Below are 20,470 nucleotides of genomic sequence, written 5' to 3'. Positions count from 1 at the left end.
TAATAATAATATGAGTAGGATAGGGTGGTGGTACTGGTGGGGAGTTGGATGGAACATTAAATTACATGCAGCAAAAAGAGAACAACAAAAAATAATAATAAGGGGGGGAAGAAGAAAACAGTTAGACAGATGGGTCATTATTTTCTTCTTCTTTTTTCTGTTGTCTGAGCTACTATGTGGGTCATTAAGTGCGAGTTAATCTGCATTCATCTCTTTCCTGTGGTCCCTATAGCGGACTATAGAAATTCTCTTTCAGCTCCAGCTTCTTTCTAATGGTTATTGTTGGTTTCAAGTGTGGTTTCCCCTTAATTTGTGCTCATTTTGTTTTTGTAATTGTCTCGAGCAGTCCTTAAGAAGACTGTACTGAGTCACTTGTTTGACCTATTTTTTACCTTTTGTAATTATTTTCATTTTGTTTTGAGTATGTTGTTAGGGAACCTATCTCATTTTCGTTTTTAGGATCATTCACTTTTTCTTGGAGAAAAAAAAAAAGAAAAAGAAAAAGTGCAAGTTAATCTGGTTGGAGGGAATTGAATTATTTTCATTTTAAATTAAATTGATAGTATATATTTTATGGTTAATTTTTCTCAATATTTTTTTCTTCTAAATATTGGTTTCTAAATGATGTGTCACCATCCCACGAGTTTGTGACATATTTTTTAAAATAATAAATCTCATGAGATGCTAACGGATTGAGATCCCCTCATATTTTAAAATCTAAATCATCCATTTCATCTAACGGTTTAAACAAATTCAGAAATTTATATATTACCGAGGTAATTAATGTTAATTTTTAATACGTCCAATTCATTTGTTTGGAAACATTCTTTTAAAATGACATAAACTTTAAATCATGAAATAAACACTATTTAATTTATTTGGTCTCATCTTGTGAGTGACAGACAGATATAGATATAGTTATGACGTAACTTTTGGCCGCCATAATGGTTAACACAGACTAAAATCTCTTGAGATTTTGAAGATATATATGGTTTCTTTGAGATTTAAAGTAATGTCTGTCTCTCTCTCTCTCAATTAATGTCACAGCCTCATATAAATGCATTGGGTCTGGCAGGTGGATGATGCTCAAGTTTAGTGAGTTGAGAGTTCCGTGCCTAACTTGTTCCATGGATGGTCACATAATTTTGTACACAAAAAAATAAGAGAAGGAAAAGAGATGATATATATATCCCATTAATTGAGTGGAGCCCGATTGTGAAAAATTGGCCATATATGTATTCATTTTGGACCTTATCTCAATAGTCTTTTCATTTTTGTCTTACACATAGATTGAATCTAATCTTAATCATATGTATATAAAATATAGTAGATGCAGCTTTTTTCATGTCCTGTGAGCCCGCCCTTCCCAATCAAGTCGAGTTCAGCCGGCCTATAGGTCTTTGTTGAGAATCAGTCCGCTTCCAGCAATCTTGAGAATGATTTGATTTGGGTCGATTTACTGACTAAAGAAGTCCACTTCTAAGGGACTTATAGTGTGGTACACCATGTTTCTCAGTAGCTAAAAAAAAAAAAGGCAATTATTTTTCATTCCAAACTTGAACTTGCATTTTGAGTTTGAGAGGGGACGTTGAAGAATAAATCTAATTGTTGGTTATTAATTGCATCTTTGGCCATCGTCTCATCTAAGGCAGCTAACAAAGAGGAGTTTGGTTTTAGAGAAATAATGGGTATTATAGGAAGTTTGACAGAAAATGGCATGAGACCATTTTTCTATCCAAACATATGGCTGACACGAAAGGACTTAAATGCAATAAAATGATAGTTTGAAATATCTCACACCTGTCAGTATATGAGGCTTAAATAGAAAATGGCCGAGCCAAATTATATTTATCCTATATTCTTTTATTGTAATAATGTATATTTGGTTTTTCTGTTTGTATTTAGTTTATGGTTTTGCTATAAGATAAATCTTTTAAGGTCTTTGCATCTTAAGATTTGCGGAAAGAGAACAACAAAGATTGAGCAAAACTTCTTTGAGATCAAATCTCAGCAAAGCTTCAATTCTTAAAAAATTATATGAGCCTTTTTTTTTTTTTAAGATACTAATTTTTTTTTTTTGTAAGATGAAAAAATCGGACCTCGTAGGCTGTGTTTGGCAATGGAATGGAAAAAGAGAGTGAAACGATACTGTAACAGATTTGATTGATATGAGAGAAAAGAGTAAAAATATTTTATATAAAAAAAGAAATTATTTTGTAGTGGTTTTTTTATTTGAATAATAATAAAAAATATTTGATGTGATATAAAAAATAAAAATATTGAGATTAATTTTGACCAAAAAAAATTTAAATTTTGAAAACTAGTCCGATCCAGTCATTCGCCAAGCACAGCCTGCATGTCTTATTCATGCAAGTAATTGCATGATTCAAGTATTTGCATGATTCTATAAATATCCCTAAGGAAACAGTTAGCCGTCCGATCATCATTAATTCTCGATCGTAGTCTAATCAAGTCGACTTCATCATAGTCCACATCTCAGTCGTAGTAGACTTTCTCATCAATCCCTTTTTTCCTTTAATTGAGAAAGAGACTTAATTATAAACAAAATATCTTTTTCAAAATTCGAAAGAAGAAAAAGAAAAAACCAAACATGAAGAGAGAGACAATGGCCACGTCACACGTGAAAGTTTCAGAACCATTGAAATATATGTTGATCGATGTTCTTCTTCGTTATTTGTGTTCATATTTGACTTTATATAAATGTTATAATTAACCGTCCAAATTAACCTTCGATCAGAAAGCTTGGGACACGTATATATTGCCATGCAGACACTACTATGCCACGACAACAAATGCAGCATCACCAGACATTGCCAGATGTGGGCCCAAGAATTTTCTGACATAAATCCTGTGGTTTCGTTAAAATTTTATTTTTTAGACTCTCACAATATAAGTACATAAGTTTCTATGGTTAGATTCTGTTCTTAGTTCGACCCAGCACGTGGGATTATTATATGAAAAAAAAAAAAATTGTTAAAGTGGTTTTTGAGATATATATATATATATATATATATATATATGGCCTTTTATCAAATCAATAGGATTTAAAATTTATCAATTTGATTTGGAAGCTTTATTAAATATACCATTCCGTTCACCTTTCGTTATGACATTGCTTCGTGTCATAAAATCCACTAAAAACGACATGTGCCGTATTTAATTAAAAAATACCTCTAAGTTTTTTAGGTGATTCAGTCACCCCTTCGGCCGATTCGACATTGGTATCTTATTGTCTTGCCGAGTTGACAAGCAATCGGATACCCGCCTGGAAGCTAGGCAAGACGGACTCCTTTAATTTATTTGTTTTTGTTTGGAAAAGTTTCAGATTAATTTCGTATTTCTTTGGCTTGAAGTTCAAATTTGTTGTTTCATTTATTGCTTGCTCTTTATTTCAAAGTTCACACTAAAATCGATCCTTTTTGGGAAGTTATTTCACTTCAATACCTTTATGCTGATTATGGAAGTTGAAGTGAAGAAGTTATTTCACTTCTTGTTGGTGGATGCAATCTGGAGTTGAAGTTGTAAGTTTTCATATAATTGAATGTCCTGATGCGATTGGTTCAAAATCACTTCAGAGAGCAACAGTGTCAACAAATCATCTTGCTGCCTTCAATCGTCTGAAGTCTGAAAACTGTAGAAGTGTTGCGACAAGAGACAAGTGGGGGATGCTTGCACTACAAAAATTAAAAAAGCCTAATTAGTAACTTTTGGAATATGGACGGTTTTGAAAAATTTTACTAATTTAAGGCGCTTTATTGTTCAAACGTCCCTATTAAAAAAATAGAGACGTGTCATACGTCCCTATTCACACGTGTCTGCATAGAGAAGTATAAGTCTTTACAATGAGTAGTTTGTATGTATACTTTGCTTGCACTTTGAACCTTTATCAGTGGATACCCAGAGTGAATTTAACTACTCAAAGTGATTTTACCTTTTGATGTGTTATTCAAAGATTTTCTACTTCGTCAACAAATCATTGTATTGATTGTGGTCTATGCTTTTATACTTTTTGTGATTTGAATCACATTTACTGCTGCAAATAATTTTGTTTTCAATTTGTTGCATAATTGTGTTTTTTGTGGGGTCAAAATCTTTATGTACTTAATTTATGAAGCCTTTTATTTTGGGTTAAAAGAAATTATTTAGAGCATTCACAATGGATGAGCCAAATTTTTTATGCAAAATAGAGGGTGCTTGCATTACAAAAATTAAAAAGGCCTAATTAGTAACGTTTGGAATATGAATGTTTTTGAAAAATGTTACTAATTTAAGGCGTTTTATTGTTCAAACATCCCTATTAAAAAAATAACACGTCTCTATTCATGCGTGTTTGCATAGAGAAGTATAAGTTGTTACAAGGAGTTTGTATGTATACTTTGCTTGCACTTTGAACCTTTATCAGTGGATACCCATAGTGAATTTGGCTACTCAAAGTGATTTTACCTTTGATGTGTTATTCAAAGACTTTCTAATGTTGAAGAATGATTCTATATTACCTATGGACAAGATCTTGAGTATGTTTATTAGGAATGGGCAACCCTCTTTTATAAAACCGGTTTTATGAAATAAGTTAAGTTCACGAATTTCTTCATGGTATCAGAGACTAATGGGTTCACACTACTTACCCCGTGACAATGACCAGGAAGAATATCGACCTGCATGTGAGGGAAAGTGTTGAGGAATGATCCCACATTGCCTGTGGACAAGATTTTGGGCATATTTATAAGGAATGTACAACCCTCTCTTATTGAACCGATTTTATAAAATGAATTAGGTCCACAAATTTTTTCATTACTTCATTGTATTGATTGTGGTTGAAGATGCTTTTATACTCTTTTGTGGTTTGAATCACATTTACTGCTGCAAATAATTTTGTTTTCAATTTGTTGCATAATTGTGTTTTGTGTGGGGTCAAAATCTTTGGCCCTGGAACGGTATTGTTCCAGGGCCGGTACTGTAGCCTTTTTTTTTTTTTAAAAGTGTTTGATTGGTTTAAGTGAAAATGTTTTGTGGAGAAAAGTGAAAAAATATATTTTATATGAAAAAATATAAAAAATTTGTTTTGTAGTGATTTTTTTATTTAAATAATAATAATAAAAATGATTGATGTGGTATAAAAAGTAAAAATGTTGAGCTTAATTTTGAAGTAAAAAGTTTTTTTTTTTGGGATTGAGGGAGGCCCTAGAACAGTACCGTTCCAGGGCCATTGGCAAACACACCCTTTATGTACCTAATTTATGAAGCCTTTGATTTTGGTTAAAAGAAATTATTTATACAGATTGAACATAAATGCATTAAATACAAACAAATCATTTGACGTGATTGGAAGGTGGCTGTTGAGAAAATGAGGGCAATAAGTTGAATTTACCACGAAAATAAGTTTAATAACAATTAATATAGGAAGAGCAGTTGAGAGGTGGAGAGTTGGGATATACATGAGGTCACACTAGTTGGATATGGTTGAAAAGAATTGTGCCAATTTAATGCCGTTTGGACCGTATATTTGGATGTGGTTGAAAAAAGTTGAAACCAGCTCACTATAAAAGTCATCACAATTTCAGATATTTATTTAATACTATATAGAAAATTATTGAAAATTTTTCAACCAAACAAAAAAAAATCTCTCATTTCATTAATTAACGACTAATTAGGCTTGTAAAACAAGTACTAAATATATCGATATAGATTATGATTAATGTTATAATCAATTGGATTTGTGGACTCATGCGAAAACTTATAACTATTAAACTGGCAACTTTTGTTTGTAATTTTGTTTTGGGTACTAAAACAATCAATTCCCCTATCCATGTTAGAGGTTAATGATTTAACTATTATTATTTTTGGTACACATGCAATCGTCTTTTTTATGCACAATTAGGCATCTCTATCCATGTTGGATCAAGATTCTTTAAAAAAAAAAAAAAAAAACTCCATCTTCTCTATTGAATAAAAAATAAAAAAATTCTCTAGAATTTTTATGGTATTCTAAAGTGGATTTCTTCAAATTTTAATCATTGTTTTCGAATTAAATGGTTGAGATTACATCAATATTTACCATATTTATCACTTCATTAATTATCATAAGAAGTGATAAATAATGAGGTGATAAATGCTGATATGGAATCTCAACCATTTAATTGGAAAATAATGATTTGAGATTTTAGACGTAAAATGGTTTCCATCGAAAAATACTTTTAGAGAAGTCATTTTCCGTGAAAATATTTTACAACGTTTACCGCGCACACAGAAAATAATTTTGTTTTTAATATTTTTTCCAATAAGGTCCAGGACTTGACCGGGACCCGATCGGGATTTGTTCGGTACCCCACCGGGACTTGACAGGGACCCGCCCAAAACTTGTCTGGGACCTTGTTAGGACCTGCCCGGAACCCGCCCAAAACTTGACCAGGATCCGCCTAGGACCCCACCGAGACTTGCTTGGGACCCGCCTAGGACTTAACCGGGACCCACCCAGGACTTGCTCGGGACCCTGCCAGGACTCCCCCAGGACTTGACCGGGAATTCTCAGGGAAAATGACTTCCCTGAAAATATTTTCCGTCGGGACTAGCCTGGGTCTCAGTCGAGTCCCAATGAAGTCCTGGGCGAGTCCCAGCGGGGGCCCCAATCAAGTCCTAGGCAGGTCCCGACGGGGTCTCGAGCAGGTCCCGGGCAGGTCTTGTCAAGTCCTAGGAGAGTCCCGGTCAAGTCCTGGGCGAGTCCCGGGTGGGTCCTGGTTATGTCCCAATCAAGTCCCGTGCGAGTCCCGGGCAAGTCCCGAGTGAGTCTCGGTCAAGTCCCAAGCGGGTCCCGGCGGGGTCCCGAGCAGGTCCTAGTCTGGTCCTTGTCAAGTCCTAAGCGGATCCCGGGCAAATCCTCGTTAGGTCCCGGCGGGGTCCCGGGCAAGTCCCAAGTAGGTCTTAGCAGGGTCCAGTCCTGATCAAGTATTGGGCAAGTCTCGGGCAACTCCCGAGCATGTCCCAATCAGGTCTTGGGCAAGTCCAGGTGGGTCTTGGGCAAGTCCAGGCGGGTCTTGGGCAAGTCCCGGGTGAGTCTTGGGCAGGTCTAGGCGGGTCCTGTTCAAGTCCGGTCGGGTCCCGGGCAAGTCCTGGCGGAGTCCTGAGCGGGTTCTGGGCGAGTCCCGATCAAGTCCCAAACAGGTCCTAGGCAAGTCCGGGTGAAGTTCTAGGCGAGTCTTGGCAATGTCCGTTGATTTGAGAATGAGTTGGAAAATGGTTTACGGTTTTCAAAACCGTAAACTATTTTCCAAAAATTATAGAAGAATTTTTGGTCAAAAGGAAAATACTTTCCGTTGACCACTATTTTACGTCGAAGTAAACACCGTAAAATGCGAAAATCATTTTCTGGAAACTATTTTACGTCGAAGTAAACGGAGCCTTAAAGAACCCTGCGAATTTTAGAGAATTTTCTGAGGGGCTTTTTTTTAAAAAAAAAAAAAAAAATGCTACTACCCAATAAAATAAGAGCCCACATTCAGGCCCAAAGGGTCCACAGTACTACTGCCAACACATACTCCCCATTTTATATATATATATATAAAAGAAGCAAAAGTTAATTTTTAAAGGTTTTTTTTTTTTATTTCTTTGAGACTACCCTATGGCTTGGGGGACAAGGATTCTCTCCGTTTCAAATGAAATGGAGAGAATCCATTTAGTTACTTTTAAAATAACAAAACTGCCCCTAAAAGTAACTAAATAGATTATATATATAAGAAGCAAAAATTAATTTTTAAAGGTTTTTTTTTTTTTTTTAATTTCTTTGAGAATACCCTATGGCTTGGGGGACAAGGATCCTCTCCATTTCAAATGAAATGGAGGGAATCCATTTAATTACTTTTAAAATGGCAAAACTGCCCCCTACAAGTAACTAAATAGATCCCCTCCATTTCAAATGAAATGGAGAGGATCCTTCTCCGGGGCTGGGACCCCAAGCCAAGGGGTGGTCAGCACCCCTACAATACAGCTCACAAGGTACCACTAGAGGTTTGCAGGCCAGCCAAGGCACCACTACTAGAGCCTAGCTCGGACTGACATTGAAAGGCTGACAGGCCAGCTTGGAACGACCATGGCTGATCATCTAGCCCACATCTTATCTAGAAGCAGATGACCATGCAGCTGCTAAGGTCAATTGCCAATCATGTATCTTATCAGGAAATTGACAACCTAGTTGGAACTAGCTAGGGTTGATCACTAATCCCAAATCAAATTGGGAAGATCACAATCATCCCAAGGTCGATCGCCCATCATATCGAAAAATTGACAATCCGGCTAGGATTGCCTAGAGTTGATCACTTATCTCATCTCAAATTGGGAAGATGCGTCAATTGCCTATCATACATCTTATTTGAAAATTGACAATCCGGCTCGGACTGCCTAGCATCGATCACTAATCCCATATCAAATCGAGAAGTTGACAACCATGCTAAGATCGATCGCCTATCTTTACATCTCATTGGGAAGCTAATGAACCCAGCTCGAACATAAGGTCGAAGGCTTGATAAATATTTTATCATTAAACTATAAAATATGAGGCAGAAAACCCTAAACCCTCACTCTATCGATGAGGGTAGAGCTCAGCAACAATTGGTTACTTTGTCTGATGTCGTGACATTTCTGGAAAATGAATGGGAAAAGCTACAATAGAGCCCTTTCACTTTGTCCGCAAATTGCCATATTCAGCTGAGCTTCTCAACAAACCTTATCCCAAGAAGTATGATACTCCCATGTTCATCCACTACGATGGACGGAAGGGAGACGCTCTTGAGCACGTCAGCAAGTTCCTAGACACAATGGCGACCTCTCCTGAGAGTTGTTGGGAATATGTATGTGAATTAATCACTTCAAAAATAGCGAAAAATTCACAAGGAACAAGCTCCATGTAAATATAGCAACAGATTTTTCAGAACATGAAATAGCATGCAAGAGAAGGTTTGATCACATACCTTAGGGTTGCATGGCTAGGGTTTTTCTTTCTCCTCTTGATGTTGCACAACTAGGGCTAGGCTCTAGAGACCTTATGATCTTCTCCTCAATTTTAATTTGTAACCAAAGAATGTAGGCTTTCATACACAACCCCAACATCAAAATAAACAATTTTATTAAATATAATCAAGCTCAACTTTTTTTAGGACAACCGCAACATCAATCCTAACACCAATACCATGACATGAACAACAAATATTAGATACAATTTATCTACTGAGAACAGAAAAAACGTGTACTTCTGCAATCTGAAAGAAAGGCAAGACCTACACCTCCAAAATGTTGAGCTCGAATCCAACCAGAAAAATCATACCGCACAAGACAACCCCAAATAGAATATGATAGGACCTAGATAGAGAGAAGGAAGACTATTTACTCTCAGCAATAACCGCTCGCTGAGCAGCTTGGGGAGCATTTCTAGCAGCCTGCTCTGAAGCATTGGCGAGGCCCTGCAACATTCTCAAAATCTCGGTTGTGTCTTCCAGATAGTACTTAGCCTTGCTGGGTTTCTGGCCAACAGTGCAAGCAAACACTTCAGCAACTGGGGATAGGGAAGCCCTTGCACTCATTATAACCTCAAACATGTCCTCATCCGATCTGTCGTCCCCAATACAGATAACAAAATCTGGAAGCATTCCCTTCAGTCGCATTGTTGAAAGTAGATATTCTGCTACAATACCTTTATTGACGCCCTGTAGTGATCCCAGAGACAGTGAACAAGTTGTGAGCATAGGATTCATTAAGTTTTTCAATATAGAGAACTTTTATTTACCTTTCTCATTATTCAAAATTCAAAAAAAAATTTGTTTGTCAACCTCCCCATTTGATTTAAAAAAGAAATTGTAAAGAGCTTATAAAAGTGACCGAATACTCCAGTTTAGTTCCTTATTTTGGGAGTACTAGTCATCACCATGATAAGAAAAATGAAAAGTTAAAAAATTACAAAAATATTTTAATGAGAAAACAATCTATCTTAACAAAGTCCCCAGGGGCTTTCTCCTCTTTCCAGTCAATAAGGAAAGTTTGAAGGCATTAATGAAAGCGACAAGTATGGAAATTGATGTGTACAACCAATTCTCCTACTATAAGAGACCCCTGCACACCTCATTATAGATTGATACAAGGAAAAATAGAACTGTAACACTTACCTGAGGTTTAACTTCTACAATGTGCAGGCCGCTCTTGACAGAAACTGGCTCATTGGCAAGAACACTTTCCAGGTGATCAAGAAGCTCCTTAGCCTGGCACGAACCAAAATCTGGATCTGCATACTGGTAATTCCAAACAAGAGCACTCTCCTTGGTCTCTATGGTAGAACCATCAGTTGTTTCAGTGTATAACTGCATTACTGGGTCAGCAATCTGTTTCCAATCAAAATCTGGCACAGAAACACAAGTTTCCCAATCTGCCTCATGATTTGGCCTGAAAAAGAACAATCCAGTTGAACAACACAGAATTAATTGGGGATTTGGAATATGTTTCTGTTTTCACAATTTTGTGCAGGAAGAATTGGATAGCTGATGGTAACAGTAATCGCAGCTGACACTATTTTTATGTGTTAAAAGAAATGGAAAATAACAATAGGATTTCTTCACTCTTGGACCTTGGCTCAGATGGTAAAAGGTGGGGATATATTTGGAATGGCATTAGATTCAAAACTTACAAAGCAAACTCGTCTCCTTCTGAACCTGACTGTGATTTCAATTAAAAATGTTTCAGAACAGAAACTTGCACAACCATATGCTGGTTTCATTTTATTATGTCCCTTGTAAGAATTTGGAATTGCTTTGGTACCAATTGTAGAATCATTAGCTTTTGGTGAATTTTAACACACATGACGTGAGTAAATTCTTATGAAATCATGAGTACAAATGTTTTTTATTAGCCTATTCTATGCCCAAAACAAGTGCCTTTGTATTTTTGTGGTATTGGGTAGATTTATACTTAAGATTTGGGTTGAAGATTGCTCAAGAAAATCAAGTACAAGAAATTCCGTTCGCAAACTCGTCAACTGATGTCCGGACAAAATACCTAGACAGTGAGTCTTGTCTACAAGGTCATCTGCTAATGTCTAGATGATGCCCAGACAATGAGTTCGTTTGCAGGCATGTTCACACGTGTCCGAACAAATTGGAGAAATATAAAGTTTTGTCTCTGCTAGGTCGACCGCACATGTCTAGACAAATTTGTCAGATAGAAAATTTTGAGCGCTAAGGCGTTCGCTAATGTCCAGACATGAACCTGTGTTAAGGATTGAAACCCAAAGGATGTTCTGACACCTCATTAACCTGTCTAGATGCCTTTTTAGAAAACCTAAACCGACCAACTTTAGGTTTCAAGGCTTCTTTTCACAAGTCTACAAAAAGACTTTGAAAGCAAAATTTTCAAAGAGCTAAGCATTGTTCTTCCATGTCAATATAGAGTGTTTTCATACACTGAGCTTAGCAATTATTTGTGTGCCAAGAGATACTGCTGGTAAGCATAGGAAGTTCAATCTCTTTGAGTGATCAAACACATCCAGTTTTACATCAACAAACTACTTGAAATCTAACAATGGGTCGGTAAGGAAATTAAGAAGAAAGATTGGCCAGTGAGGAGTTGAAACTGCTGCAACAAGAGGCAAGATAGGAACTTTTCTGCATACAGATTGTCTAAACCATTACAAAGGGTTGCAAGTGTGTTTTGCCTGTATTTGAATCTTTTCTAGTGTTGATCTCCTAGATTTGGCTGCCCCCGAAGTTGTTTTACCTTTGATGTGTTATTCAAAGGAAACCAAGATCATTAAAACAAACTACCGCATCCAATTCAAAGGATTATCAGAAAATAATTAAAAAAACAAAGCAATTAGCTTTGTTCAGTTTCTTACATCTCTTAAAGAAACCAGAAACCTATTTTCAGGTTTTAGGCAATAGACCCTACTATATAGACAATTTCAGCATGCAAAAGCCTGTTAAGCCAAGCCTAAATAAATTTTAAGACTTAATGAGTCCCAAAAAAGTACACTTAGCATAGCACGCATGAATAGATTAGGTAATTCATGAGCATAAATATCATCAGTAAATCAGATGTATCAAACAGGAACATATGCAATATTAAGACCTTTCAGGTTTAAGGGGTGTTTGGACATCTCAAGGAAACTATGGTCCATCATCCTTCACATGGAAATTGAACTCACGTTGATGGTGAAATATGGGGATTTGGGATGACCACCAAAATAAGGATCCATGTTTGAAATCCAAATTTAAGTAACAAAAGCTAATGCATATAAACAAGATCCTACCATCACTTACTCCATTTTCTGAATTCCAAATTTTCATGGTAAACAAGGACCTTGGCATTTTCCAACATATGGCATGAAGCTGTAGACATCAGTCAGCCAACTAAACAGAGATGCATTATATGCTTTTCATATAAATGAAAACACAAATCTCAGGCATCAAATTTGCAATAACTAACAACCACAACCCAAATCCAAGTTCATCTCAATAGTACCATCTTGAAGCTAAGCTGTGCAAATTAGGCTTAGTTCAATTTTCTTACAGGTTTAAGGGGAGCTAGTGTAGCACTTATTTCTTCAAGGAACTCTAGATTGAACCAATGACATTTTCAAGAGTATGCTCTGCATCATGTTTGCACTTTTGCCCATATAGCATGCAGAACCAAAACTTAGATGACATCAAGATCACATGTTCAAGTGTGAAGAGCAACATGGAGCTGCACATAGATCTATTTTTGGAAAAAGAAAAGTGTGTACCTCACAAAATAACCATGCTCTGCTGCAAGCCCAAGCTTTTCACAGGAAGAAAACCATTCCATTAGAGTCTTTCTGTCCCTCCCGCTAACAATGAAGACAACATTTTTGGGGTCTTTGCACAAGCTGTTTAAGATTCCAACTGCTTCAGTATTAGCTGTTGTACTAATTGAACCATGCAGCATCATAGCACCATCATAATCTAAAAGAATTGCTCGGCTCTTAGTCCTCTTATAAGCTGAAACAATATGCTCAACTGAAAGCTTTCTGAAATTTGGATCCAAAGCAATTACTCGAAACCCTAAACCGAAACCAATCCCCCAGCACCTCCTTCTCATATGATCCCCACATGCCCTTTCAAGATCTTGTAAAAAGCTACGTGCCCAATATGCGACATCATGTGTACTGACATACCTATAGTGTTTTTCATGCCTCAACTGTTTTTCTGCCTCGGAGACTATTAGGGCTGAGTCCATGGCTTCAGCTACAGAATCAATGTTCCATGGGTTCACTCGAATTGCACCACTTAGTGATGGCGAGCACCCAACAAACTCAGATACCACAAGCATACTCTTTTTTGGGATCAATGGGTTTAGTCCTAAGGTCTCATCTAGTTTCTCATTTCCTTGCCGACATATAACATATTCATAGGGAATAAGATTCATTCCATCCCTCACTGCTGTAACAAGACAACACTCTGCAATGACATAATAAGCAATTCGCTCATAAAACTGAAGTGGGGTATCAATCAAGACAACTGGCTTATAACCTTCTCTTCCAAATGTCGCATTGATCCTTCTCACTGTGGCACTAGTTTCAGATTGGACCTCCTGCACATCCTTTCCTCTGCCTCTCGCAGGGTTTGCAATCTGGACCAAAACAACTTTTCCCCTCTTATCAGGATGTTGTATGAGCAATTGTTCCATGGCCAGAAGTTTCAAGCTGATTCCTTTAAAGATATCCATGTCATCGACCCCGAGCAAAACAGTGCGACCTCCAAACTGATCTCGTAACTCTGCAAGCTTAGATTCAGTCTCAGGAAGATTCAAAACCAATTGGAGCTGGCCTATATGAATCCCAACGGGAAGAATTTTAATGCTTACAGTGCGACCATAATACTCGAGCCCTATGTAGCCCCGCTTAGATTGATAAGAAAGCCCAAGCATTCTACTACAACAAGAGAGGAAGTGCCTAGCATAATCAAAAGTATGGAATCCAATGAGGTCGGAGTTTAAAAGAGCTCTCAGAAGTTCATCTCTTACAGGAAGTGTTCGATATATCTCGGATGAAGGGAATGGACTATGAAGGAAGAATCCAAGCCTCACCCTATTGAACCTCTTCCTCAAAAATGTCGGCAAAACCATCAAATGGTAGTCATGAACCCACACAAAATCATCATCAGGACTGATCACTTCCATTACTTTATCTGCAAATATCTTGTTCACAGACACATAAGCTTGCCAGAGGGACCGATCAAACCGACCACCAAGATCCGGTGATAGCGGAAGCATATAATGAAATAAAGGCCACAGATGTTGCTTACAGAATCCATGATAGAATTTACTAAAAAGCTCAGGAGGGATGAATGCCGGTACACATTTGAAAGTCTCAAGCAACCTTTGAGCTACATCATCTTGCTCACTCATGTCAATCTCTTCTTTAAGACAGCCAATATAGATTACTTCTACATCTTCTCCAAGGCCATCTTTAAGCTGTAAAAGAAGTGAGTCCTCATCCCAGCTAAAGTTCCACTCTCCATTGTCACTTCTATGTGCCCTAAGTGGAAGCTGGTTTCCCACAATGATCATCCGTTCTTGAGAGACGGATGAGGGAGCATCAGACCCACCACTCTCGTCATCTAGCTCCGACAACACTCCCGTCACAGTTGCCACTCGAGGAAGCCTCTTTTTCTCTCTACTAAAAAATGGAGATTCGCCGGAAGCAAGGTCCAGTAAGTTAGAATAAGACCTCGAAACCATTGTAATGACGACAAAACACTTTTTTGTCTGCTGGGAGTAGGAAGAGGACTTGATGATTCCTCACAATCAACTTCTGCAGAAAGCAAACCCAATGACGAAATAGAATCAGAACAAATATGCCAGAAATTCACGAAATCTCTAAGCAAATCAAATCAATTTTTTTTTTTTTTTCTGGTCACCAAAAAATCATAAATCCTACAATCAACCCATTATCCCTGTAAATGCACAAATATAAAATTTCAAGAAAGAAAAAAACACACAGTTAAGCCTCTCAGATTCTTTAAATGATTCAGAATTTTGAAAGCCTGAACAGGCATAAAATTCTTACTCTATATGAATACTCAAAACAATAAAAAAAGAAGAAAACTATTAAACACACACCCAACACAGATTTGAGGAATACCCAGAAGAAATCTGAAGATAGTAAGAATAATAGTGACAAAATTACCTCCAGACTCCAATAACACAGCAACCAGGAAACACAGCAATGTTAAGCAAAGTGACCAAAATAGCTCAAAAATCCCAAATGCATAACCAACACAGTCACCACATATATAAAAGAGACAGAGAAAAAAATCAAAGCTTTATAGAGAGGGAGAGAGTCAACTTAGCAAAGCACTAGAAGATGCAGCAATACTTTAAACCAAGTGGGCAGTGAGCAAAAAAAGTAGCAGAAAGTGGCATGCAACATGAAAGAAAAGAGGAAGAAGGACCAAGAAAGATTAAAAAAAAAAAAAAAAAGCCTTATTGGTAAACAAGGCAATGAACTTACCCTTGAAGGAAGAGGGCGTGCGTGTATGCGTGGGGGAGTTGATACAAAGGAAAGATTCTTTTCTCTTTCCCTCTCTGGCTCTCTCTCTCTCTCTCTCTCCTTTAAGACAATGAACTTACCCTTGAAGGAAGAGGGCGTGCGTGTATGTGTGGGGGAGTTGATACAAAGGAAAGATTCTTTTCTCTTTCCCTCTCTGGCTCTCTCTCTCTCTCCCCTTTGTGACAATGGCATTAGCGGGCCTTTTCTTTTACTTCCGGTTTGTACAAAGTTTCATTGTTTTTTTTTTTTTTCTCTAACATCCGACAATAAGTGGGATGGGCTGTCTTTATTCAAAGAAGAATTTGATTCTCCCTGTGTCTCTGTGTGAGTGTGAGTGAGTGAAGAGTGATTAAACGAGGAACAAAGAACAGTAGACTCCAACTATTATTTAGAAAAAAAATATATATTTATGTTAACCATGGTTAGTGTATATTGATTTGGAATCGTTCATGGCCTTGTCTGCCTAGCTCACCTCACGGTACTCGGGTATTGGGGTGCTAACTAGAGGTGCACTTTTGCACGCGTGTGGTACACGAACGTGTCGACAGGATATCCGATATCCTTTCACCATATTTGATGAGGACAATGCTCCTTTGCTTCCTGTCACAAACTCTTGGGGCGACCTTGGATTTGGTGCTCTGGAAATTATTATTGGGACTTCAACTTAGAACACCTCTAGCCACAAAAAAAAAAAAAAAAAAAAAAAAGTTTGTTATGTATCATGATTTCATCTAGGTCATGTTTGATTGGGCCAATATGGCATTGCCTATTTTTTATCACATAACCCTTGTGATGTAAGACGGCGACTCCCAAATTTTGAGGTTCAAACAATGAAAATATTGAAGGAAACAATATATATATATATATATATATATATGAGGGACAGTAGGATAAATTTCTTTTTTTAATATATATATATAGGATCAGGATAACACCAAAGAAACCGTAACATTCATCTTAAAAGAAATGGTGGGTTTTGCCTATTTTAACATAAAAAAATCAAAACCCATCAACAATAAGAACATTTATATTAGTCTCATGTAGTTTTGGAAACCATTTTCTTGCAATAGATTGTGTATATATTTATGGATAATATTTATTGTAGTCAAAAAGGTTAACTTTGACAGCAACCTTTTTTACTGAAAAATCACTGGAGTAGGGGAGTCTAGGAAAGGTTTTTACTTTTTAGTAGTAGAAGCATCAAATCAAATCTATTTAAATTTGATTTTAGCCCTTGTTTATTTAATGACATAAAATCCCCACCTTATATCATATGTGTCTTAGAAATGCACTTGAAAATACATTAAACCAACATGTTTGTAAGCAATTTGAATCTCCCAATCTGCTCTAGACATGTTGTTCAGGATATAATAATAATAAACAAATATGTTGTAATCAACTCAAAGTACAATTGAAGTGCTAGAAAAGGATTGGCTTTTTGTATCACTAATAAATTATGCATTGACTCTCATAAAACCTAAAATCACTTTCATATTATATAATAAATCAATCCTTTGTTTATTCGATTTTACAAAGATTTTTTTTTTAACAAAAAAAAAAACAATTAAAAACTAAAAATAATAATTTTTTATTTTGTGATCACTAGCAACATAAAAGGCATTTTTCAGGGCATCCTTTAGTGGAGGGTACTGCACACGCGCCATGTGACCACGTAAGATTGTAGCAGAGCATTATAAAACTTGTCTGAACTATCAATTATGTATTGTTGGACCGTTTGCATCGGGCTGTCTGCTTGTTTATCGTTGGTGAAGAGACGTTGAAAGTGTCGTTTAAGGCTCTGGCAGGACTTTGATTGTCGTTTGTCGAATAGTGCCCAGGATTCAAGTTGTGAAAAAAGTAGTTGACTGTGGAGCCAGGGCTTTGATGTTATTTAAAATCCTCCTATTATTAATTCTCATTTTTATTTAGTTTCATAATATATCTTAAAGGTAAAACTATATTTACCCCCTCAAAGTTTACCTTATTTTTGTTGGAAATATCATAGAATAAATGGATAAATTATGAAGACAAAGGAATTCTTAAAGCCCGGTCCTCTGTTGGTAATGATCTACGGTCAATGGTCAATCACTGAAGTGAATTTAGATGAAAAAAACAGACTTGATAAGTGAGTTCAGAGGCAGAAGTGGTCAAGAGGCTAATTTACTCGCATGCTTACCACGGAGCGGAAGCCCACAAGCAGTCTTTGGATCTAATGAAATCCCAAGACAACTTATAGGAAGAAACATGGTTTATATCATAGACTTTTCTAATGCCAAAGCTACCTTCTGCTTTAGGAGAAGTCAAGATATCTCAATTCAAATGGTGTTCTGAACCTCAAGATGGGGAATTGCTTATATAGATAGATCCACCCTTTAGTGAGGATACCGCCCTCTCTTGTTTTATCCTGATCTGTGGGTATCTCTATCTTATCTTCTTCTTTCTTTATTTTATTTTTATTAGAAGAAGATGAAGAAGAGGAAGAAGCAGGCACATGAGAATCATTAAGCATGTGGTTGATCACATAAATGAGTAAATGCCCTAAAGCGCAAACCAAGATCTATGATACACTACATTTCACTTCAGCACCCGGGGGCCAAAGACTTGTTAGGTGTAGTGGAGTCATGTTCTGGCCGATTTCTGGCATGTAGTGAAATGCTCAATTCAGTAGATTGCACCAGGCAATCAAATAGAAGCGCTTTAGTTTTCTTGCTGCTTTTGTGGAAATAAGAAATATAGACTTTAAGGTTCGATCGCAGACCATATTTTTAAAATTTATTTTGTACATTTTTATAAAATGTTCAAGGGTTTTCGAGATGCAGTCACTCTAGATTTCGCACTTTCTAGAGTGAACTAAAACAGTCTTAAAATGAGAAATGCATAAAATAAATTTGAATGAGACAATAAATCAGCTATTTTGTAGTGTGTATTATTTACATATGATCGATGGGTCATATTTATAGTGATTTTAAGCGCATCCAATGATTCAAAATCATTTGATCTAATAGTCCAAAATCTTAATCATCAAATTCAATTTAATTCACACTTGAAATATTTTTAGATATAAAATATATTTCATAATTATTTGAAATACCAACAAATAAATATATATTTTTTAAATAAATCTAATAATCCCCCACTATTTTAAATGATATTAAAAAAATTAATAAAATAAAATCTTTTATGCGTTTTTGTGGAAATAAGTCGCTTAAGTAAATGTGTCTTTTGAACTTGAACATTCACTTAGCGAAAATATATAAAGACTGTCAAGGTAATCAATGAACAAATTTTGAACTCATGACCATATTAGACTAGTCGAATATATAACACACGTTTATTTTATGAATAAAAAGATACAAGTCATTTTAAAAAATTTATACCGTTTTCACTCAATCAAATTGTTAAAACCCATTGAACCTCGCCTAAATTTCAAAACCGAGGTTGGATTCTTATCATTATAGACTTTAACCCCATTTTCTTAGACGGTTTATAAATCATATCCCTTGCAAGGCCTTAGTTAATGAATCTGACAAATTCTAAATTGATTTTATATATTTAGCCATAACTACTCTCTCTATTATCGAGTGATTCACACACATAATTGTGCCTTATTGCTACTTGCAAGGTTGCTTCACTATGTCACAACAATAAATGGTTTTGTCTGAGGTGGTAATAATAAGATAACAGTAGGATAATAGCACCCTAGTGTGATAATATATAAAAAATCCTAAAATAAAAAAACATAATCACTAAAAACTCGGGTCCAATGCAATCAAAATATAAAGAAGAAAGCATAACCATTAACCTGGGACATAATAGACAATAACAACAGTCAAAAATAGCTTGGTATCTGCCATAAATATTCAGTAACTTCGAGGAGCATTGTTGTGGCCGCGGTCATTCCGATGGCAACCATGCATGAAAGCGATGCTTCCTGTTCCTGCAACTAGCTGCATTTACTCTTTTGGTGGTTGAGTTTTGTTTCTTTTTCCAACTTGGGAATTGAAACGCTATCAATTGATTGCAACCTCAACTCTGCTCTGCTCAGCCCTCCGTAGTCCGTCTGTTGCACTTTTCACTGTTGCTTCTTCTCATTCTAACTCTTTTTACGTGGAAACGTCTTGCATCAACTTCCAACACACACTTTTTGTTTTTTAAGCAATCAAGGCATATTAACCTATGATTATTTTATTTGAGCATAATTATAATAATACTTATTTGTTAAAAGTCGAAAATAAGAGATATAGGCATTAAAAATTGCAGGCGCTCTTTTAAATTTGATTGAGTCATAGCCTGATCCAGCCTCACCATGACATCAATAAGAATCAAAGTGATTTACACTAATCAGACATAAAAATTTCAATCGTGGGATTCAAACTTGTTGAAAATAATATTGTATATTGAATCACAATGAATATGGTACATAAGGGGCCTATATATGTAGAAATATTTTCAAAATTAATAGTTAATAAATATTATTTTGTGTTTTGGAAATATTTTAAAATGAAATATTTTAAAGAGCATTGAATGAAGAGGGTCTCACGTTAAAAATAGAGAAAGTGAAGTTTGCATTTATAAGGCGCAACATACTTTAGGCCTCGTTTGGTTTAAGGATTGTCTAGTCCATTGGAAAAGGATTAGTTATTACTGGGAATAGAAAAGTATATAATATATTAGCTATTCATATTCATTTGTGTTGGTTGTAACTCTGGAATAGACTAGCTAATCATATTCCTTCGTTTGCTACAATGCAATATGTTGATGAATGGATCTTATTTCCTAAAATACTCTTATAATACAAATACAATTTATATTATTAAGGACTTTTTTTCTTTTTGAAACATAAACAACTATACAGTATCAAACTCAATCTTGACTTCTAATGTCAATCAAACTCAATCAAGAAAAATA

At 36.0% G+C, this 20,470-nt stretch overlaps 1 protein-coding gene across 2 annotated transcripts; it reads right to left on the bottom strand.

Moving 5' to 3' along the window:
- Positions 1 to 9,115: 9,115 nt before the first annotated feature.
- Positions 9,116 to 15,736, bottom strand: LOC132173977 (alpha,alpha-trehalose-phosphate synthase [UDP-forming] 5). Of its 2 annotated transcripts, none has more exons than XM_059585688.1 (4): positions 15,524 to 15,736; positions 12,776 to 14,824; positions 10,170 to 10,443; positions 9,116 to 9,713 (listed from the first exon to the last, which is right to left on the bottom strand). In XM_059585688.1, exons 2-4 carry the CDS (start codon positions 14,749 to 14,751, stop codon positions 9,390 to 9,392), a joined length of 2,574 nt encoding a protein of 857 aa, XP_059441671.1. In that variant the 5' UTR covers positions 14,752 to 14,824; positions 15,524 to 15,736; the 3' UTR covers positions 9,116 to 9,389. The 2 variants fall into 2 exon arrangements, with proteins under 2 accessions (XP_059441671.1, XP_059441672.1); XM_059585689.1 differs by lacking the exon at positions 15,524 to 15,736 and adding an exon at positions 15,200 to 15,418.
- Positions 15,737 to 20,470: the final 4,734 nt, after the last annotated feature.

Source organism: Corylus avellana, chromosome ca3, assembly GCF_901000735.1.
Source record: "Corylus avellana chromosome ca3, CavTom2PMs-1.0".
NCBI lineage: Eukaryota > Viridiplantae > Streptophyta > Magnoliopsida > Fagales > Betulaceae > Corylus > Corylus avellana.
The sequence above is the reverse complement of the archived record's forward strand: the minus strand, read 5'-3'. Positions and strand labels throughout refer to the sequence as shown.

What these genes read in the sequence shown, in the direction of transcription:
- LOC132173977 (XM_059585688.1), bottom strand. Translation starts at nt 14,751, where the DNA reads ATGGTTTCGAGGTCTTATTCTAACTTACTGGACCTTGCTTCCGGCGAA. An exon ending in GAGCATGGTTATTTTGTGAG is followed by an intron (nt 10,444 to 12,775) that starts GTACACACTTTT and finishes GTTCTTTTTCAG; the next exon opens with GCCAAATCATGAGGCAGATT. An exon ending in TTGTAGAAGTTAAACCTCAG is followed by an intron (nt 9,714 to 10,169) that starts GTAAGTGTTACA and finishes GGATCACTACAG; the next exon opens with GGCGTCAATAAAGGTATTGT.